The sequence below is a fragment of the Chiloscyllium punctatum genome, chromosome 15 (assembly GCF_047496795.1).
Source record: "Chiloscyllium punctatum isolate Juve2018m chromosome 15, sChiPun1.3, whole genome shotgun sequence".
NCBI lineage: Eukaryota > Metazoa > Chordata > Chondrichthyes > Orectolobiformes > Hemiscylliidae > Chiloscyllium > Chiloscyllium punctatum.
Window position 1 is genome coordinate 14,422,986 of NC_092753.1, and position 23,511 is coordinate 14,446,496.

Here is a 23,511-nt window from a genome sequence, read left to right on the forward strand (position 1 = left end):
TTTCCTGATCAAAGTCACTAATTGGGACTTCTCCCTCTTTTATTTTGTCTGTTTTCTCTCTCTCGCTCGCTCTCTCTCTCCATGTGTTTCTCTGTTTATTGTTGTCTGTGTCTCTCTCTCACTTTCTTGACCATGCTGATGAACCTCATTACCTCAAACTGATAAGTTATGTGCGAAACACATTTCTGTTACTCTTGATTCAGAGATGCCGGTGTTGGACTGGGGTGTACAAAGTTAAAAATCATACAACAACAGGTTTATTGAAGGAGCAGCTCTCTGAAAGATAGATCTTCCAAGTAAACCTGTTGGACTGTAACCTGGTGTTGTATGACTTTTAGCTTATTTCTGTTCGCGTCTTTGTCTGGTCATACTGGACAGAATCCACATTCCAAATGGAAATTGACCAAATGCAATGCAGTTACACAGTTGTGCCTATAGGTGCCCTCAGTAAGGACTCTGGATCCTGTAAAGCCTCTCCCCTCAGTTGGCATTATGCCATGTTAAATATCTCTGGTAGAATTTCTTTAAGAGCACAAAATGGATTCTTGATGGGAAATTTTTAATATATACTGTGTGGATTGGATGATGTTGAAAGATACAACTAAAGAATAAACATCTTCAAATTGTAATAAGACAAACTTGGAGCAACCTATTCGTCATTGCCCAAGTATGTTGTGCAGATTATCTTTTTGTGACAGTGTTAGCAGAAGTGATTCCTGTTAAGTTGTTGTGAAGACAAAGTTATTTTCACAGTGTGGGCTCACGGCAACATATAGAGGGGCATTACTTCGATGTGATTTGGAGCAGCAGAGTGGGATGTGCATTTTGCTGGCAAAGACCAACATTTGTTACCCATCCCTCAGTACCCTCTTAACTGAGTGGCTAGTTTGGCCATTTCAAAAGGGATTAAAAGAGTCAACCACATTACTGTGGGGTCTAAATTCACATGTAGGCCAGGCCTGGTAAGGGCAGCAGATTAGGTGGAGTTTAGATAAATATGAGGTGCTGCATTTTGCGAAAGCAAATCTTAGCAGGACTTAAACACTTAAATGGTAAGGAGTGCTGCTGAACAAAGAGACCTTGGAGTGCAGGTTCATAGCTCCTTGAAAGTGGAGTCGCAGGTAGATAGGTTAGTGAAGAAGGTGTTTGGTATGCTTGCCCTTATTGGTCAAAGTATTGAGTACATTGAGTACATGTTGCAACTGTACAGGACATTGGTTAGGCCACTGTTGGAATATTGTGTGTAATTCTGGTCTCCTTCCTATCGGAAAGATGTTGTGAAACGTAAAAGGGTTCAGAAAAGATTGACAAGGATGCTGCCAGGATTGGAGGATTTGAACTATAGGGGGAGGTTGAATAGGCTTGGGCTGTTTTACCCTGGAGCATCGGAGGCTGAAGGGTGACCTTATAGAGGTTTATACATGTCCAACATTGGTCCCATCAATATACATATAAATTCCTTCTAAAACTCAGTGGGGAGACTGTCAGGGCCAGGCACCTTCCCATTCTGATCTCTCTGACTGCCTCCTGTATTTCCTATGCTGTTAAATGGGTGTTAGAAAAGACACTTGTTCAGGAGTGAAACTTGGAAGATCCAAGTTCTTAAAGACAGACTCCATTTTAGCCCGTCCATCCTCACTGGAGTGTCGGAGGCGGAGGGGTGACCTTTTAGAGGTTTACAAAATTGAGGGGCATAGATGGGAAAAGACTTTGTCTATTTATCCTTGGGGTCGGGGAGTCCAGAACTAGAGGGCATAGGTTTAGGGTGAGAGGGGAAAGATATAAAAGAGACCCAAGGGGCAACTTTTTCACACAGAGGGCGGTACGTATATGGAATGAGCTGCCAGAGGAAATGGTGGAGGCTGGTATAATAGCAACATTTAAGAGGCATTTGGGTAGGTATATGAATAGGAAGGGTTTGGAGGGATATGGGCCAGGTGCTGGCAGGTGGGACTAGATTGGGTTGGGATATCTGGTCGACATGGACAAGTTGGACCGAAGGGTCTGTTTCTGAGCTGTACATCTTTATGACTCTAAGAACAGATCTAGCTGCTCAAAATTGGCATTCATGAGGCACTGGAGCCATCAACCACATCAGAATTTCATACCATCCCAATCTTTAACCTTTATTACCCAGTGTATCTCACATTCTTTGATCACCTAACAGGAAGACAAATTTTGGTTTAGCAGGGAGTGTCTGTGTTCTAGTTAGATTTTTGTTTATTATTAGAATGTAGCTGTAATTGGCAAGGTTGATCATGTCCATCTCTGGATGCTCTACGAAGGCAGTGATGGAACTAACTGACTTGCTAGACTGCTTTGAAGAAAACTGCAGTGGTGTAGGATTGGATATATTGAATTATTGGATTATTGAATAGTCTGAGTACGAGCACTAGGTCTTTTTGTTTAGAGGACGTTAATGAACCTGTTGGATTTTTACAACTTTCTGGCAGCTTCATTGTCACTTTTATTACTGAATGCCCCTTCAATTGCAAAGCAATGTCAAGCAGCCACGATGGATTTTTAACTTTTCTCTGGATTATTGCTCCAGTCCTCTACATAACATTCGAGAGTGGTGCTGGAAAAGCATAACAGGTCAGGCAGAAGCCGAGGAGAAGGAAAATCGACGTTGATTTTCCTGCTCCTTGGATGCTGCCTGACCTGCTGTGCTTTTCCAGCACCCCACACTCTCAACTCTAATCTCCAGCATCTGCAGTCCTCACTTTCACTTCTACGTAACATTGCCTAGTGAAGGTGTAAGACAGCAAAACCAAAAAGTGGTCTGACAGACACCAACTTAGATGTCCCTCAAGCTGTAAAAGATCTACTTGACAATGGTCAGAAATTAGGTGACTAACAAAAGGTGTTTTCATAAATATCCCATCTTTAAGAATGTTGGACTGCGGTAGGATTGCAATAGAAGGCTTTTCTATTTCTAACAAAAGGATGTAATAGATCCTCAATATCATCCAACACAGAGCAGTTCACTTGATCAGTACTGGGCAAAAGTGAGGACTGCAGATGCTGGAGATCAGAGCCGAAAATGTGTTGCTGGAAAAGCGCAGCAGGTCAGGCAGCAACCAAGGAGCAGGAGAATCGACGTTTCGGGCATGAGCCCTTCTTCAGGAATGATCAGTACTCCCTATCACAGGACTTCATAAACACTGCTAGCGTAGTTCGGCTGAAAAATAAATTCCTGCCTCTCTGCTTTTAGCACCAAAAGTCACCATGAGCTCTTAGTTTTCACCATGTCTCACAGTCCTAACTTATACATCTATCTGTGTTCCATTATTTTTGGATCAGAATCCTGGGTTTCTTCATGCATACTTGCTTGAGCACCATACACTAAGGACTGTAGTGGTTTCAGGAGAGAGTTCACCACCACTTCCAAGGGTATAATAGGATGGGAAATAATGATACCATCACCTTTATTTCAAGGACGGAGAGAAAAACAGGCTGCCTCCTTGAACAAATAGGTAACATGCTTGTAATATGACAGTCACTTTGGAAAAAGAGGGTTTTTTTTGTAATCTCTTTTGTAGTTAATGGCACGTTTACTGTGACCTCAATATATTGACAATCAGACAGTCTTGGGGGGGAGGTTGGGCAGCAGCAAGTAGAGGAGGAATGTGTTGTTTATATTTTTAAAGGTGTCCCTTCATTCTGAACTATTGACTTTGTTTGCTTCTTCTGGATTCAGAAAAGTGGATTGGCATGAGGGGAAAAGAAAACAAGTCCCACTCTGGAGATGGGAGTATCTGAGGGTTTGAGAGAACCTGGATGAGGTGGGAGTGTCTGAGGGGCTGTGTGAACCGGAATGAGGTGGGAGTGTATGATTGCTGTTTCCTGTTTCTTGCAATTGATAAAAATGTTGACAGATTATTGCCAAAATGTAAAACTAACAATATGAATGAAAATTTGTGTAAACTGTGTATCTTCCTTTCCCATCTCTTCCACAAACATAGATTTTAAAGCTTTACCAAATTGGAAGAAATCTTGCCAAGTTGTATGCCTATTTTAAATTCCCTCGTGAGGGCAAACATCCTCTTAAACTGGGGAGGCAATGGTGTAGTAGTATTGTCACAAGACTATTAGTTCAGGAACTCAGCTAATGTTCTTGGGACCCGGATTCAAGTCCTGCCATGGCAGATGGTGGAATTTGAATTCAATTAAGAATCTAGAATTAAGGGCCTAATAATCTTGAAACCATTATCGATTGTTGGAAGAACCCATCTGGTTCACTAATATCCTGTAGGGAAGGAAATCTGTTTTTCCTACCTGGTCTGGCCTACATGTTACTCCTGACCCACAGCAATGTGATTGACACTTAACTGTCCTCTGGGCAATTAGGGGTGGGCCAATAAATGCTGCCTAGCCAGAAACACCCACCTCTCATGAGTGAAGTTTTTTAAAAAAAAAAGTATCCACCCAATTAAGCTCATTTCGGGATCCTATGTTTCAACAAGATCACCACCTTTCAGTCTTTCTAAAACCAATGAGTATTAGCTCAACCATTCCTCCCAAGACATAATCCCCTCACACCAGGAATCAACCCAGTGAACCTTAACTGAACTGCTTTCAATACAAATATGCTGCAGTCTCATTAGTTTGGACTGAAGACCTTACTGAATTTCAGATTTTTCCAGATTATAAAATAGCAATGGAATATCTAACCATAAAGTGGGAACAGGATTTTAACTATATCCTTCTGATATAAAGCAGCATCTATCCAAATGCTGAAACTTCTGTGATTCCTAAGTGATGCACTTTACTAAAATGCCGACTGGTGTACTTTCAACTTCTTCTATGATAGGATAGGGACTGGAGATACTATCACATAAGGTATCCCTCACAAATACTCAGTTCCCAGAGTTTACAGATTAAGTGGCAATTAACTGTTTTATTACTATTGCTGCCTCAAAGCTGTGCTTCTGCTGGATGCTGCTGCGAAAATACGCCATTGACTGTCTGAACGTATGAGTGAACAAATGTTGTCCACTTGTCATAGGGAATAGCTTTGTCTGTCCTACCTAAGATCACCACTATCTTAATTTATTGGCAACTTAATTCTTCCAAGCAAGTGGAGATGATCTTTGCCATATTTGCTCATTTTGGCATAAGGAAGGTCACGGCAGTAAACTTTCTGGGAGTGTTTGACAATTCATAATCTTCCCAGTTGAGCCATGCAAACACAATTTAAAATCACCATGTTATGTAGAAAGTTTTAGTCTTAGTTTCTGGGTGAAATCTGGGAGAGTATGTAGGTCATTACACTACATTCAGGTTTGAATAATAAGTAAGATGTCACAGGTGAACTATTGGTTGTAGTGCTGCTAGTTCTACTGGAAATTTTCTGAATAACTGGTATTCCTGGATTTCAGGAGTTCTTGATTTTTTTCATGAGATGTAGGTATTTTTGGCTAGGCCAGCTATTGCCCATTCCTAATTATCTTGGAAGCAAGTTGCCTTCTCAAACCACTGCAGTCAGTGTGGTGTATGTTCTGTTAGGAAGGAAATTCCAGGTTTTGGTCCAGCAACAATGAAGGAGCAGTGATATCACTCCAAGTGACGGTAGAATATGGCATGGAGAAGAACTTGCTGATAGTGCTACTTGTAGGAGATGGTATTCCCGTGTATCTGCTGTCCTTCTCTTCTGAGTGGAAGGTGCTGTTGAAGGATTCTTGTATATTTGTGAACATTTAAGGTGATGTATAGATTACCAATCAAGTGGACTGCTTTGTCCTGAATGGTATTGAATTGCTTGAATGGCTATTGGAGTGGTACGCATCTAGACATATTCTGGCCAAAAGAAATCGCAATGTACATCCATCCTGGAATTCGATCAAAAATGTGCATGCTGCTCTAGATGTGATCTCATTAGTGCCCTGTATGTCATAATCAGAGTTCTATATCTTTATACTCCATCCTTCTTACAAAAAAGGCTAATATTTGACTTGCCTTCCTAATCACTTACTATACTTGCATGCTTCTTGTGTTTCACATCCAAGGATATCCAGCATTGCAAGCCTGTTCCTGTTTCAGAGTACAGGTTGTTCTGCTGTAACACGCATTTCGTTAACGTGAATTTGCTGTAACACGGTTGATGAATTGGGGTCACTGTTTCTGGAGTGTGAACTTTTAAAATGTATGTTGGCTGTAAAGCAATTATATTGTCAATGCTTTAAGCGCTGTATCTAAAGCACAATTTTTCTATAACGCGGGGTTGCACAAGAAGGCAACCATCGCATTATAGAAGAGCTAGCTGTACAGGAGTAAATCCCTCTCATCATCCGGAACTTGGGAATAATTCTGGACTCTTTCATTGTTGCTTATTCAAATTCTTGGAAATCCCTCATTTATAGTATTGAGTGTTCCTACGAACAGCAGTGGTTCAGAAAGTGGCTCACTTGGATTGGCAGAATAAAGGCTGGCCTTACCAGTGGCATTCACATCCCATGAACAAAAAGAAAATGTTGGTCTCAAAGAGACATCATTCAAGAGAGGATGATTGCTGAGTTTTATTGAATAATTAATGCTTTCGTATTTCTTTGAATTTGAAGAATTGTGCATTTCGGTGAAAAGGTTTTACTAAATCTAGATAATGCCTGTTTATACACTAAATTCTGCACACTTTTCAGATAAATGTATGTCAATAAATTATAAATTTTTCTATATTCAGTAGCATCCATACTCCATAAACTGATCATTTCTGGAGATTGACTATTAACGTCCTTCATCTGTCAGTCATATTTGGTGTTGCATTTAATACCAATCTGAAAATGTGTTGCTGGAAAAGCGCAGCAGGTCAGGCAGCATCCAAGGAGCAGAGGAATCGACGTTTCGGGCATGAGCCCTTCTTCAGGACTTTCCTGAAGAAGGGCTCATGCCTGAAACGTCGATTCTCTTGCTCCTTGGATGCTGCCTGACCTGCTGCGCTTTTCCAGCAACACATTTTCAACTCTGATTTCCAGCATCTGCAGTCCTCACTTTCTCCTTTAATACCAATCTGTCAAGAATTATGTTAAATGCTTGGTTGAGATTCATTAGGGAAAAGTAGTGTTGCCTTTAACAGAATAACATGAATAATTATTTAGCATCGACACAAATACTGGGGAATAACTACCTTGAGTATGAGTTGTTTACATCAATGCAGTGATTCCAATTTTTATTTTATTCATCATTAGTGATTGTTGCACTGACTTTAATGTGCATTTAGATCATCTTTTTGCAGTGTTCACGGTTTGTTAATTTTGTTTTTATGTTTCCACAGGCGACTGAGATGTTGGATGTCTCCATGGAGCTGGGTTGTTTCTTGGCTGGGGCATTGATTTCATCACAAGGCCACGTTGCTACGGAGGAAGTTATGTTGTGCATGGAGCCCATACGGGATTTTCTGGCTATCATTTTCTTCACTTCAATTGGTAAGTAAAAGTTTGAAGCTGCTGGAGAATTGTTTCTTGTACTAATAAGGTTTATGCATTATATCTCAAGGAAATAAATTATATATGAATTTAAGGAATGTTCCAGTCCTTATAAAATTGGACCCAATAAAGACAGCATTTTGGAAACTTCTTATCAGCCAGAGTAACTTCATTGAAACAAATATTAACTCCCATTAAGCTGGGCATTTAGGTAAAACTATAAATTAATATGACTACAACATGAACTGGGTTTACCTTTTGTCTTAGGTTTCTTAAGCTTGAATATTTGCTTCCTTGGGATCAGTGTCTACAGCAAAATAATTTATTCCCAAAATAAGTTCATGTTTTTCGCTCTTATAATGTCAAATTTTTGTCCATCCCATGTTGCATTGAGAAGGTGACATGGGACTGTTCCTTGAATGACTCTACCCTGTATGCCAATAGCATTGCTTAATTATGTTAGGTCGAGAGTTTCAAAGTAGTAACAGTGATGTACTTTCAAATTAGAATAATTAGCCCAATGGCACAGACGTCAGTTATATAAAGTGCTTTTGTCTTGATTGATTTTGAGCATTTGAGCACTATTGTGGCTGTGTCGAATCCAAACAAGTGTTCAGTATGGCATCATTTTTGGACCGTGTAAATGTTAGAGATACTTTGCAGTGTATCCAAACTTTATCTTGTTCCCATGTCAATGGTCATTGATACACCATGTTTCTGGTGTTGATTCTGCCATTACAGTGAAGTAGAAGATTGAAGGAAGGCAATTAGATTTTTTTCTTGTTGAAGGTGGTCTTTAACTAGCTCTTAAGAAATGCAAGTATTAGCTTCCTCCAATCATTATAAACTGGATTCTGTTATACACTGAGTTGCTCAGCACAGAAAGATACCCTTTGGTCCAACTCATCCATGCTGACCAGAGACACTAAATTAATTTAGTCTGATCTCCCAGTATTTGGCCTATACCCCTCTAAGTCCTTCCTATTCATGTACAGATCCAGATGTGTTTAAATGTTGTAATTGTACCAACCCACAACACTTACTCTGGCATTTCATTCCACATATACACACCATCCTCTGCAATAAAGAGTTTTCCCTTGATCCCTTTAAACTCTTCTCTTCTCTCTTCCCCCCCCCCCCTTAAATCTATGGCTCGTAGTTTTGAACTCCCCTACCTCGTGGCCATTTACCCAATTCATGCCCTCATGATTTTATGAGCATCTGTAAGGTCGCCCCTCAGCATCCCAAGCTCTAGGGCAAGTAACCCCAGCCTATTCAGTTTCTCCCCATGGATCAAGCCATCCAACCCCAGCAGCATCCTTGTAAATCTTTTCTGAACCCTTTCACGTTTAACAACATCTTTCCTATAGCAGGGAGACCAATGTCCTATCCAGCTGCAAAATGACCTCCAACTCCTATACTCAATACATTAACCAATAAAGGAAAGTATACCAAACACTTTCACTACCCTGTTTACCTGCAACTCCACTTTTAAGGAGCTATTAACCTGCACTCCAAGTTCTCTTTGTTCAGCAATACTCCCCAGATCCTATCATTAAGTGTCTTAGTCCTACCCTGATCTGCCTTACAGCACCTCACATTTAAATTAAACTCAACTCCTTGACCCATTGGCCTATCTGATCAAGGTTCTGTTGTAGGCCTGAGATAACCTTGGCTGTCCACTACACCACCAACTTTGGTGTCATAAACTTGCACGTGCTTCCTCATTATTGGGTATGTTTCCAAGTGACCAGTTCCTCTCTATGACCAAGGGAAAGTTATTGTTGAAACAGCTGAAAATGGTGTGGTGGGAGATGCATCCGTGATGAGTCTCTCCCGTGAAGTTTGGCCTGCTCTCAGATCACCGTTTCTTCAAATGTTCAATTTGACCAGCTAAAAAGGTTATCCCTTGGCCCTTATTGACTTTTGATTTTTTTTTGGACTTCAGAATGTTGCATTGGTGCAAAGGTAGTTGCATCTCTATACCCTGTATCATTTAGCCCACCGTCCATGTCTTAAATCAAAACTCTGGTAGGTCAGAAGCTGGGTGTTTCTTGTGGAACCTACGTTTAGTGTTGAGTAGGTGCCATTTGACAGGACCATGATCCTTCCCTTCTTCAGTATTCAACTAATGGCAAGAGGCTCATATATCAATAATTGGCAAGTTCGATATATTTTTGAAATTGCTCCTCCACCATTTAAACTCAAGTCAAGTTTATGCAATTTGTTCCTATAATTACATTTCGTAAGTGTGAAATTGTTGTCGTGAAAAAGTGCACATTTCCTATCCAAGTCCAGTGTAACTGTTCCGGAGTTCACTGTCCAAAACTGAGCACAGTGCTCCAGATGGGGTCAAAGGTTTGCTTCCTTGCTTGCATAACTACTTCGCTTTTGTACTCCAGTGCCATTTAAATACAGTTAAGCATTGACCTGTCTTGTCTTTTTGAAACTTTGTTTTCCTTGTGAATCCGGTTTTAGTAATTTTCTGGATAACAGTTTATAACTGAAATTAGAATAACACAGTCCAGATCACATTGAGTCAGCAGTGAGATAGTTAACTATCCACAAATGGTAATGTGGATTGCTTACGAAGGGCATAGAAGTTGTTAGCTCATAAAGAACATTACAGCATAGGAACAGGCCCTTCGGCCCTCCAAGCCTGCACCGATCCAGATCCTCTACCTAAACCTGCTGCCTCTTTTCCAAGGATCTGTCTCCCTTTGCTCCCTATAAGATGATGGGCAAATGAGTCTCCGTGATTACAGGAGCCTAATATGAGCTGACTTTACTATTTACTGTGTTTTAAGGAATGGTGATTATTATTCCTTTGCCCTTTACAGGTCTTCATGTTTTCCCAACATTTGTGCTTTATGAACTGACAGTCCTAATGTGCCTTACACTGGCAGTTGTGGTGTCCAAGGTAATGTGCTTATTGTCACTCTTGAGGAAGGAAGGCGCTATAGTTCTGAAATGTTGACTGACTGATTTCTGTTTCTCCAGAGTGGGAATGACCCACTGAGTATTTCCAGCTTCTTGTTTGGATTTCTAGCACCCAAAGTACTTAGCGCGCTCTTTTTTTTTCAAGTTTGTTTTTGAGGGAAAGAAGGATTGAAATTGCGAGGCACATCTTCCTTAGAGTTGGTACCAGACGACTGGAGAATTACCCTTGTTCAAAAATGGTTTATGAGATCCCAGCAAATGCAGCCCTGTCAGTTTGAGGCCGTGGTGATGGGAAAATGTCTAAGATCAGTACTTCAGGAAACTGTTAATGAACGGTTTCCAGAACAAATGAAGGTTTTTTTTAAAAGCATGGATTTATAGGACAAAGCTATTTAGGCCTCTATGCACTGGAATTTAGAAGAATGAGAGGTCCTATTATTAAAACATAAGATTCTGAGGGAACTGACAAAGTAAGTAGTGAGAGGATGTTCCCCCTCCGATGCAGAATTTAAAACTGTGTGTGTTTGGGGTGGGGGGTAGGGGGGTAGTGTGTAGTTTAAAAATGAGGTCTCCCATTTAAGACTCAGATGAGGAAGAATTTCTTCTCAAGAGTTGTTGACCTTTATAAATCTCTCTGACAGCAGGGAAGGCTGGGCCGTTAGATATAATCAGTTCTGAGATAGTTCTTTGATCTATAAAAGAGAAAACAGAAAAATTGTGTTTAGTCAGAGTCGCAACAGTCATAAACTTTACTGAATGACAAAGCAGGCTTGACCGATCAAATAGCTTACTCCTCCTATTTCTTATGTTTAGTTCACTTGAGCTTTTTGATAAAGTGTGTTGATGAGGGTAATGCTGTTTGATGTGGGCTTCCAAAAGACATTAAAGTACCATGTAACAGACTTGTGTAAAGTTAAAGCTCATGCAATAATTAGAAAAATAAATGTAAAAGAAGTTGATTGAATAACAGGAAGCAGAAGAGTGGTGAATGTTGTTTCTCAGACTGGATGAAGGTTTATGGGGCAGATCTACACATGATGTCAGGACACCTGGTTTTGACATGATCCACTTTGGAAAGTGCACTGATACTCGAGCCCCATAACTGTTGGGGCCATCACAAAATTCACAAATTCAAACAAGTTACTCAATGTCCCTAAATATCTGACAGACTCCTGTTAGCAGAAAACATTGACATGGTTTTGGTTCTTCCCAGGCACTGCTATTTGTTAAAATAAGTCATTCTAACCAAAGGCAAGCACAAATATGAATTATTAACCTATAACTCTACCAATTGAATCCCCACCCGCTTTCCGCAAAGACCATTCCCTCCACAACCACCTGTTCAGGTCCACGCCCCCTAACAAGCCACCCTTCCCCTGCCACTGCAGGGATTGCAAACCCTGCACCCACACCTCCGTCCAAGGCCCTAAATGAGCCTTCGACATCCATCAGAGTTTCACCTTCACTTCCACACATGTCATTTATTGCATCCATTGCTCCCGATGCGGTCTCCTCTACACTGGGGAGACTGGACGCCTTCTCACAGAGCACTTTAGAGAACATCTCCTGAACACCCGCACCAATCAACCCCACTGCCCTGTGGCTGAACATTTTAATGCAGGTCCTGGGCCGCCTCCACTGCTACTCCCTCACCACCCGACACCTGGAGGAAGAACGCCTCATCTTCCGCCTCGGAACACTTCAACCCCAGGGCATCAATGTGGACTTCAACAGTTTCCTCATTTCCCCTTTCCCCCACCTTACCCCAGTTCCAACCTCCCAGCTAAGCACCGCCCTCATGACCTGTCCTACCTGCCAATCTTCCCTCCCACCTATCTGTTCCATGCTCCCCTCTGATCTATCACCTTTATCCTCACCACCTGTTGCACTCTACCTTCTCCCCAGCCGCGCCCCCCCCCTCCCCCACCTCCCATTTATCTCTCCACCCCCAAGTCTCCCAGCCTCATTGTTGATGAAGGGCTCCAGCCTGAAATGTCGATTTTTTAAAAAAAAAATCTTTTTTTTTTCCCCTGCTCCTCGGATGCTGCCTGACCTGAAGTGTTTTTCCAGCAACACACTCTTGACTTTAATCCCCAGCATCTACAGACCTCACTCTCTCTCCTAACTGAAGCTCTAGTCCCTCTTCATCCTCTACACACAGAGACAGACAAACAAAACAAAGGTGTTTTGAGTAGAGGGAAAAATACTAGAAAAACAGTTTGATAGTACCAGTCCACAGGATTCGATGAGGTAGTTTTGCTTCTTCCAAGATCCTCAGTCACCTTTTATCCAGATTCTTTCAGTTCTTTGCGAAAGATATGGCATAGTTGATGCATTAATTATTCAGACTTTCAGTCGCTGCTGAGAAGCAGCAGCTTATAGCAAACAGTGGGAGAATAGCTGGCTATCTTCCAGATTTTGGTTACTTCACTGCAGAGACAGAAACTTTCTCTGTTGCAGTCTGGAGGCTGAATGTAGAACTTGTGTACAGAGTACAGGCTCAAACTATGCAAATTAAACAAAATATGGAGTATGGTGAATTGTGAGGAGGCTAGTGAACTTTAAAAGGACATGGGTTTATAGAATGGGTTGACAGTTGGAACTTTACTGCAGCATAGTGTGAAGTGATTAATAATAGTGGGAAGAACATGAAGAGACCATACAAAATAAAGGGTATAATTCTAAAGGGATTACAGGAACAGAATGACTGTGTAAATATGCACAAATTATTGCAGGCAGCAGTAGTGGCTTGAGAGCGTGTTTTTTTTAAATCGTATGGAGACCTGGGCTTTACAAACAGGAGCATTGAGTACAAAAGTAAGGTAGTTATGGTGTTAACCTGTATGAAACATTAGTTTGTAGCAATGGGCTAAAACATGTGTTGCTGGAAAAGCGCAGCAGGTCAGGCAGCATCCAAGGAGCAGGAGAATCGACGTTTCGGGTATAAGCCCTTTCCAGCAACACATTTTTCAGCTCTGATCTCCAGCATCTGCAGTCCTCACTTTCTCCTTTTTGTAGCAATGGGTCCAGTTCAGGCAGCACACATTGAGGGGGAGTGTGAAAGTATAAGAAAGAGTGCAGAAAAGTAATGATGAGAATGATTCCAGGGAAGAGGAACTTTAGTTATGTAGGTAGATTGGAATAATTGTGAACTGTTCTCCTTGGAGAAGGGAAGGTTGAGAGGAGATTTGATAGAAGTTCTTAAAAGTCCTGAATAGAGTAGATAGGGAGAAAGTTTTCTCATTGACGGAAGGATTGGGAAACAGGGCACAGAATAAAGGTAATTGGCTAAGACACACTTGCAGCATGAGGAGAAACATCTTTGTGCTGCAACTATTTAGGTGATCTGGAATGTCCTGGTCCACTGTGTGGTGGAGGAAGACTTAGTTGTGCTTTTCAAAAGACATTTAGCTCATTATCGGAAGAAGAAAAATTTGCAAGGCTTTCGGGTGTGGGGGGGAGGGGGGGGGAAAATGCACTGGAATGGGGGGGTTTGGTGAATTGCTCTTGTAGTGTGAGCCTGGGTACAAAGGTCTGGATGGCTGCTTGTCTGTAACTATTCAATGAAATCAATGAAGGGAATACTGTAAATATCCAGCAGGTCAGAAAGCAACTGTAGAGAGAGAAAAACAGTTACATTTCAGGTCAATGAATTCATCAGAACTGTTATGATGGATGCTCGTTAACCTGAAACAGAAATTGCTTTTCTCCAGATATTACCTGGGTTTTTTCCAGCAGTTGATGTTTACTTCAGATTTTCAATGTTTGCGTTATTTTTTTTTGTAGTATCGTGATTTGAAACTTCTCCTTTTATGTGCGTGTGTGGAAATATTTCTGCTGTGTCTCACTTTTGAACAGAGAGCTCACTTCATGTGGGCTCAGACAGTCAACCATCTAGCCTGGATTTGAAGCTAGATACTGCATTGTGTGACCCAATGAATCAGCAATGTTCTGCACAAAGTATAGACGCAAACCTGTATTTTTACAATTTTTTATGGAGGAGTCATCTCCTCTCAAGATTGAAAGCTGTACTTATAAAAGTGAAATCTACAGGTCGTTCTGCTATAACAAGTGTTTTGACTATAATGTGATTAATGAATTAGAACATAGAACATAGAAGAATACAGCGCAGTACAGGCCCTTCGGCCCTCGATGTTGCACCGATCCAAGCCCACCTAACCTACACTAACCCACTATCCTCCATATACCTATCCAATGCCCGCTTAAATACCCATAAAGAGGGAGAGTCCACCACTGCTACTGGCAGGGCATTCCATGAACTTACGACTCGCTGAGTGAAGAACCTACCCCTAACATCAGTCCTATATCTACCCCCCCTTAATTTAAAGCTATGCCCCCTTGTAATAGCTGACTCCATACGTGGAAAAAGGTTCTCACTGTCAACCCTATCTAACCCCCTAGTCATCTTGTACACCTCTATCAAGTCACCCCTAAACCTTCTTTTCTCCAATGAAAACAACCCCAAGTGCCTCAGCCTTTCCTCATAGGATCTTCCTACCATACCAGGCAACATCCTGGTAAACTTCCTCTGCACCCGTTCCAGTGCCTCCACATCCTTCCTATAGTATGGTGACCAAAACTGCACACAATATTCCAGATGCGGCTGCAGCATGACCTCAGGACTCCGGAACTCAGTTCCTCTACCAATAAAAGCCAGTACGCCATATGCCTCCTTCACTGCACTATTTACCTGGGTGGCAACTTTCAGAGATCTGTGTACATGGACACCAAGATCCCTCTGCTCTTCCACACTACCAAGTATCCGACCATTAGCCCAGTACCCCATCTTTTTGTTACTCTTACCAAAGTGAATCACCTCACACTTGGCTACATTGAACTCCATTTGCCACCTTTCTGCCCAGCTCTGCAGCTTCTCTATATCCCGCTGTAACCTGCCACATCCTTCCTCACTGTCTACAACTCCTCCGACTTTCGTATCATCCGCAAACTTGCTCACCCAACCTTCTAACCCTTCCTCCAGGTCATTTATAAAAATGACAAACAGCAATGGTCCCAAAACAGATCCTTGCGGAACACCGCTAGTGACGGCACTCCAAGATGAACCTTTGCCATCAACTACTACCCTCTGTCTTCTTCCAGCCGGCCAATTCCTAATCCAAACCTCCAACTCACCCTCAATGCCATATCTCTGTATTTTCTGTAGTAGCCTACCATGGGGGACCTTATCAAACGCCTTACTAAAATCCATATATACCACATCTACCGCTTTCCCCTCATCTACCTCCTTAGTCACCTTCTCAAAGAATTCAATAAGGTTTGTGAGGCACGACCTGCCCTTCACAAAACCATGCTGACTATCCTTGATCACATTATTCTTATCCAGATGTGCATAAATCCTATCCCTTACAATTCTCTCTAAGACTTTGCCCACAACAGAAGTGAGACTCACTGGCCTATAGTTACTAGGATTATCCCTACTCCCCTTCTTGAACAAGGGAATCACATTTGCTAGCCTCCAGTCCTCTGGCACTACTCCTGTAGACAAAGAGGACACAAAAATCAAGGCCAATGGCTCTGCAATCTCCTCCCTTGCTTCCCAGAGAATCCTAGGATAAATGCCATCAGGCCCAGGGGACTTTTTCACCCTTGCCAGAATTTCCAACACTTCTCTACATATCTCAAAGCCATCCATTCTACTTATTCGTGCCTCAGTATTCATATCGACAACAATGTCCTGTTCCTGAGTGAATACTGACGAAAAGTATTCATTCAGTGCCTCCCCAATCTCTTCAGCCTCCACACGCAACTTCCCATTACTATCCTTGATTGGACCTATTCCTACCCTAGTCATTCTTTTATTCCTAACATACCTATAGAAAGCCTTAGGGTTTTCCCTAATCCTACCAACTAAGGACCTTTCATGTCCCCTCCTTGCTGCTCTTAGCTCTCTCTTCAGGTCCTTCCGGGCTACCTTATAACACTCAATCGCCCCTATTGAACCTTCACGCCTCATCTTTACAAAGGCCGCCCTCTTCCATTTAACAAGGGATTCCAATTCCTTATTAAACCACGGCTCCCTCACACGACCCTTTCCTCCCTGCCTGATAGGTACGTACTTATCAAGGACACTCAATAGTTGCTCCTTGAACAAGTTCCACATATCAATTACGCTCTTGCCTTGGAATCTACTTTTCCAATCCACACATCCTAAGTCATGCCTCACCGCATCATAATTTCCCTGTCCCCAGCTATAACTCTTGCCCTGCAGTGCACACTTATCCCTCTCCATCACTAGAGTAAAAATCACCGAATTGTGGTCACTGTCCCCAAAGTGCTCACCTACCTCTAGTTCTAATACCTGGCCTGGTTCGTTACCCAGAACCAAATCCAGTATGGCCTCACCTCTTGTTGGCTTATCTACATATTGTATCAGGAAACTCTCCTGCACACATTGCACAAACACTGACCCATCTAACGAACTTGAGCTATAGCTTTCCCAATCAATATCAGGAAAGTTAAAGTCCCCCATAACAACCACCCTATTGCTGTCACTCTTCTCCTGAATCATCTTCGCAATCCTTTCTTCAACGATTCTAGGACTATTAGGAGGCCTGTAAAAGATTCCTAACAGGGTGACCTCACCTCTCCTATTCCTAACCTCAACCCAAACTACCTCAGATGGCAAATCTTCGTCCATCTTCCTTTCCACTGCTGTAATGCTATCTTTGACAAGCAAAGCCACACCCCCCCCTCTTTTACCCCCACCTCTGACCCTACTAAAACATTTAAACCCTGGAACCTGCAACAGCCAATCCTGTCCCTGATCTAGCCATGTCTCCGTAATAGCCACAACATCGAAGTCCCAGGTACCAACCCACGCTGCAAGTTCACCTACCTTATTTCGTATACTTCTGGCATTAAAGTATACACACTTCAAGCCACTCTTCTGTTTATAGGCACCCTCCTTTAAGATTGATGCCATATTCCTAACCTCCCTACACTCCAGGTCCTGCACCCTAAAGCTACAGTCTGGGTTCCCATGCCCCTGCAGAGTTAGTTTAATTGTGGACCCTGTTTGGATAATGCAAACTTTCTACTGAACGGAGATAGTGATTTTCTATTAGCGACCTTCTGTGCGATTTTCTACAGCGGCTTTCTATAGCGTGAGGTTGTAGAAGAACGCAATTGTTGCATTATAGCAGAACGACCTATTCAAGGAGAGTACAGGATGGGAGGTTGGGGAGAGCATTGGAAGATTCGAGGCTGTAAACAGGAAAGAGTTTCAGCTATTGATGTTCTTAAGCGGATAAAGCAGTGGTATTATCTTCCAACCTAACTGCCTGATCAATTCAGAGGATAGTACTGCACTGTCCAGTCCATCAAATATGTACACTTCTGAAGAACTGTCCAGTTAGTCCTGCTCTTTGTCATCTCCCTACACTGTTCTCATCATTAGAAACGATTATTAAAACTGAACTCTGCAGATTTTGAGTATTCTATCAATTCTCTTCTGTTCCTGTGGAGAATGAGTTTCTCCAGTCTGTTCTGCTGTCCTATGACCCTAGTACTATTCTAATAAATCTCTACTCTTTCCTAGAATTTGACTTCCATCCTTAAGTGGTGGTGCTTTCCACTTGGCCACAATACCTTTGGTAAACATTTAGTGCTACTTGCTGGCTCTTTGTACTTTGTGCTTCTATCTGTAAAGCTCAGGATCCTGTCTGCTTCATGGCCTGTCTTGCCACCTTCAAAGATTTGTGCATATGCAATCCATGTTTCTCTGGTCTTTAGCCATCTTTAACCCTGTATGATTTATCGTCAATTGTTGCTAATTCCTACACCTTTTCACCAACAAGTTGTCAGGTAGGCATTGTTGGCATATGTTAAAGTGATCCCTGCCATAAGGGAAAGCAGGATCGAAATTTAAGTTGGGAATATGTATTTAAGGACCACAAGGAGCTGGAATGTGACACTGTTTACTAAAAGGGGTTTACCAAGGACTTTTAAGGGAATGTGATTACTTGAAATGGTTTAAAGGGGATCCAAAATGGTGGTGATCTGAGAGGACTGCTTTGCTGAGCTCTGCATCTCAGTTCATGCAAAGTAGCACACTCCCCTCCCCATTTAAATCGTTTCTATGATAACTTCATCTTTAAAGAGTTTCTGAGCCTATATATCCTGTACAATTTCTTTTACAAAGTTTGCTTTCTCAAAGAAACATGACTAAAGGTAGAGGCCCCAGGGAGTCCTAATACACGGGACACTCGCCTCAGAATCTGACACCTCTGCGTCTGCAGCTGCAACTCCTTCCTATAGTCCCTCGGAGTTATTCTGTCACCAGGCCCTGGCTGCAGAGTTTGCAAAGCAGCAAGAGATGATCAAGGCGTTCTGATCAAAGAGGAGTTCTGCACCAGGCTGGACCTGATCTCAACCATGCCCCAGAAACACAAGGAGCAGCCGGAAGGCCGAAGACGAAGAGCAGAAGAAGTTGAAAGGAGGACCACTATCTCTGAGACTAAGATCGATTCTGCAAAAGAAAGAGTTTGAATACTGGAGTAACAGGTCGACGACCTCCACAATAGAGACAGGAGGAAGAACATCTGCGTTGTGGGGCTGCTGGAGGGGGAAGGATGTTTTCTTTGAAAACGGGCTGTCTCGATTCCTGGGCCTGGAGGTTGCATCTGACTGGGTTAAAGTGGAAAAGGCCTGTAGAGTTGCTGTGCGCAGGTCTGGTTCAGACCCTCGTGTGGTCCTAGTGTGACTCCCGAGCTATAAAGATAAAGTTATGGAAGCCTCTGAATTAAAAGGTAAAGATCCACAGGCTTTAATCTACCAAGGTTAAAAAATTATGTTCTTTCAGCACTTCTCTAAAACTGTACTCTGGAAAAGGAAGACCTTTTGATGAAGCCAAGAGAAGACTGAGAGACTTTAGCATCCAGTATTCCCTAAGGTACCCGGCGGTGATTTGCTTTATGTATGATGGATGTACACATTCCTTTGACTCTCCAGAAAAAGTGAAATTTTTTGGACATGACAAAGTGGGATTGGATAACTGAAAGGATGTGGACAATAGTGTTTCATTTTTTTTCTCCTTCTCTTCCTTGTTTGTTTGCGAGGGGGTTGCTGAATCTTTTTTTTAATATATTAATGAGTGATAACATATATTTGGGGATGGTTAGAGTGTTTACTTTTAATTTCCTTGTTGAGAATTTTCTTTCCTTTTCTCCTGGCCTGAGTCTGAGATGCGGCTCAAGCTGGAAGACGGTATGAAGGTGCTTTTGAGCTATGTAAGTGCCCCTTGTGGGGAAGGGGTAGAAATCCTTGTTAAGTGTTTGTATCTGGGTTAATTTGGTGGGTTTTATCGTATGTAGTTATTAGAATGGTAGATGTAATAGTTTTAATTTTGTATTTTTTAGGTTTTTTGAACCTTTTGTTTTGTCGATGCTCAGCAGCTAATAAGTTGGTTTCTTCCTTTTAGGAGATTGAATTATGTTATAGAGGGCCATGGCTAATTGTGTCCTCAAATAGTGTACCTGAAATGTTAGAGGGATCCATTTGCCAATTCAGAGAAGAAAGGTTCTTTCCAGTCTCCGAAAAGAGAGCGCAGACATTGCCTTACTGCAGGAGACTCCTCTCAATGGTAAAGAATGTTTGAAAATACACCAGGGTGAGTTTGATTGGGGATATTTCTCTTCCTTTAATACTAGCAGCAGGGGAGTGGCCAAACTCATCAGGAAGAATCTTCCATTTAAATTAGAACACATTAAAGACGAGTATGGGCAGTTGTCATTCTTAAGGTATCATTATATGGAGAAGAGCATGGCATCCTGAATGTGTATTGTCCCCCGGTGCACCCTCTTAGATTTGACAGACGCACTCTCTAAACTGATGGCTCTTACACTGTGGCAGCTTACTATTGGGGAGACTTTAATTGCCTTATGGACCCTGCGGTGGATAAAATGCCAAGAGGTCCCTCAACACACTCTTCACAGTCTTAACAGCTGATAGACTTAGTACAGATTTTGGATTGGTGGATGTTTGGAGGTGTCTCCACCTCACAGTGAGGGACTTTACCTTCTTTTCTAACCTGCACAAATTTCCTATCCGGATTGAATCTTTTTTTCCTAACCCCTAGATTTTGGTAACATCCTGTCTAATTGGAAATATCACTACCTCGGATCATGCTGCAGTTTATTTAGAGAGTGAGGTTAAGGGCAGTGTGGGAGACTCTCGACATTGGCGAGTGAATCCTTTTATTCTTAGGGATAGTAAGTTCATAGGATAATTTATTAACAAATTTAAGGTATTTTTATCCATCATCTCTGACATGGCCAGTATTTGGGAGACGGCCGAGGCTTATGCCAGGGGGATAATCATTTCTTACTGTGCTAATCAGAAATGACAGAAAGGGGAGCAACAACGCCCACTTGAGGCGCTGTTAAAGACTGCTAAGAAGGTGTATTTTGACTAACCATCTTTAGTTAAGTTGCAGCAGGTTATGGCTCTTTGGTCCACTTTGAACTCTGCTTACACAGACAGCAAGGAAGAAACTCCTCTTTGTTTGAACATGATGACGAGCCAAAAGGTAAAAACAATGACTGCAGATGCTGGAAAACAGATTCTGGATTAGTGGTGCTGGAAGAGCACAGCAGTTCAGGCAGCATCCAAGTAGCTTCGAAATCGACATTTCGGACAAAAGCCCTTCATCAGGATGGGATTTCAGGATGAAGGGCTTTTGCCCGAAACATCGATTTCGAAGCTACTTGGATGCTGCCTGAACTGCTGTGCTCTTCCAGCACCACTAATCCAGAATATGATGACGAGCCAGGTAGGTACCTGGTGTATCTTGCTAGAAAGAATGCCTCCCCGTGCCCCCACCACCCCAAATCCATTACCCCAATCGGGGATGGGAATAGGATAGTCACTTGTGACTCTGAAGTGATCAATGCAGCATTTCAGAAATTTTACCAGTCTGAGCATTGTCATAGAGATGTACAGCTCAGAAACAGACCCTTCAGTCCAACCTGTCCATGCCAACCAGATATCCCAACCCAATCTACTCCCACCTGACAGCACCCTGCCCATATCCTTCCAAACCCTTCCTATTCATATACCCATCCAAATGCCTCTTAAATGTTGCAATTGTACCAGCCTCCACCACATCCTCTGGCAGCTCATTCCATATACGTACCGCCCTCTGTGTGAAAATGTTGCCCCTTGTGTCTCTTTTATATCTTTCCCCTCTCACCCTAAACCTATGCCCTCTAGTTCTGGACTCCCCGACCCCAAGGATAAATAGACAAAGTCTTTTCCCATCTATGCCCCTCATAATTTTGTAAACCTCTAAAAGGTCACCCCTCCGCCTCCGACACTCCAGTGAGGATGGATGGGCTAAAATGGAGTCTGTCTTTAAGAACTTGGGTCTTCCAAGTTTCAATCCTGAACAAGTGTCTTTTCTAACACCCATTTAACAGCACAGGAAATACAGGAGGCTATCAGAGAGATCAGAATGGGAAGGTGCCTGGCCCTGACAGTCTCCCCACTGAGTTTTAGAAGGAATTTATAAGTATATTGATGGGACCAACGTTGGACATGTATAATGATTCATTCATCCATGATAGTCTCCCACCATCCCTGAGAGAGACTAATATTTCTCCCCGTCTTAAGAAGGGGAAAACTCCAGAGGAATGTACCTCTCATAGGGCCATCTCACTTTTGAACTCTGATTTTAAAATTTTGTCCAAGGTTCTTGCGCTAAGATTGGAAACTGTGTGGCCTTCCATTGTTAGGGATAATCAGACTGGTTTTTATAAAAGGCTGTAGATCCTCCAATAACATCAGGAGATTGCTGAATATGATTCAAGCTTGTCAGCCGCATTTGGTTCAGGGATTCGTGGTGGTCTTAGACGCTTAAAAAGCATTTGATCGCAGAAAAAGCATTTGATTGGGTTGAGTGGACATACCTTTCTTAAGTCCTTGAGCGATTTGGGTTGGGAGAGGTTTTTATTAATGGGTGAAGGTCCTTTATGCTGATCCTCTGGCGGTGATTCTCACCAATGGTGTGAGGCCTAGCAATTTTGATATTTGTAGGGGCAGTTGGCAACGTTGTCCCCTTTCGCCATTACTTTTCATGTTGATGGAGCTGCTGGCAGAGGCTCATTTGCCCCAAAAGTAGGATCTAAGTTGCATGAGATTTTATTGTATGCAGATGATCTGTTTTTTCTTCATCAAATCCACGGGTTTCTATATCACACCTTCTACAGTGCATCAACTCATTTGGCTCCTTTTCAGGCGACAAGATCAATTTCTTTAAATTGGAGGCTATGCTTATGGGGTGTCTTAAGAGAATGTCTGAGGTGAAGGGTGAACTACAGTTCCCGTTCAAATGGTTCCAGGAGAGTTTTTCATATTTAGGCATCTTTATTACTCCTGCCTTTGGCTGTTTAAGGCCAATTTTTCCCACTTGCTTAACAGGATTAAGCAAGATTTTCAGCGATGGGAAGCACTTCCAATATCCTGATTAGGCTGGGTATCTCTTATCAAAATGAATGTTCTCACCCATTTTCTCTATTCTGTATGAAAGCTTCCTTTGATTTTCCCAAAGCAAAGTGGGTGGTTAATGGACTTAATGGATGGTTTAGCTCTTTTATTTGGCGCCATGGGCGGCCTGTTACCATTTTGTTTAAATTACAGTTATCTCATGGACTGGGGGGAGTGGATCTCCCAGATACTAGGAGATGTCAGTTAGGTTCTCTTCTATCATTTGTTAGTGATTGGACCTGTAAAGACCTGGCATGAACGTGGTTGGATATTGAGGCCTCCCAGACAAAAATGTCTTTTTTTTTCTTGGATAAAATGAAAATGGTTGTGGAAAATTGCTGAAGTCCAATTGTTATTAATACTGTTAAGGTATGGAGGATAATGCGGCAGAGGGAGAGTAATATGTCCAAAATGTTATTTCTTATCCCATAGTGGATATGCTGGGTTTTCAACTGGGGGTAATGGATCCTGGATTTAAGCTTTGGGCAGCTAGGGAAAGCTCCTGTTTGGGCAGCTTATTTGAAGGTGAAATAATGATGTCCTTTGGCCAAATAATCCTTTAAATATGGTCTAGTTGGCAAAGACCTTTTTCCACTTTTTCAGGTCAGTGATTTTGTTCAGAAAGGGA

The 23,511-nt window shown here is 42.2% G+C and overlaps 1 protein-coding gene across 4 annotated transcripts in view; it reads left to right on the forward strand.

The window, feature by feature from the left end:
* Positions 1-23,511, forward strand: part of tmco3 (transmembrane and coiled-coil domains 3) — a 60,299-nt gene that overhangs the window by 32,230 nt on the left and 4,558 nt on the right. For 2 of the 4 annotated variants that reach the window (XM_072584693.1, XM_072584691.1), the window contains 2 exons: positions 7,271-7,421; positions 10,262-10,341. In XM_072584693.1, coding sequence (XP_072440794.1) covers positions 7,271-7,421; positions 10,262-10,341 — 231 coding nt within the window. Of the gene's footprint in view, positions 1-7,270; positions 7,422-10,261; positions 10,342-19,821; positions 20,011-23,511 lie in introns of all 4 variants that reach the window. The other 2 variants (XM_072584692.1, XR_011962518.1) reach the window with 2 other exon arrangements.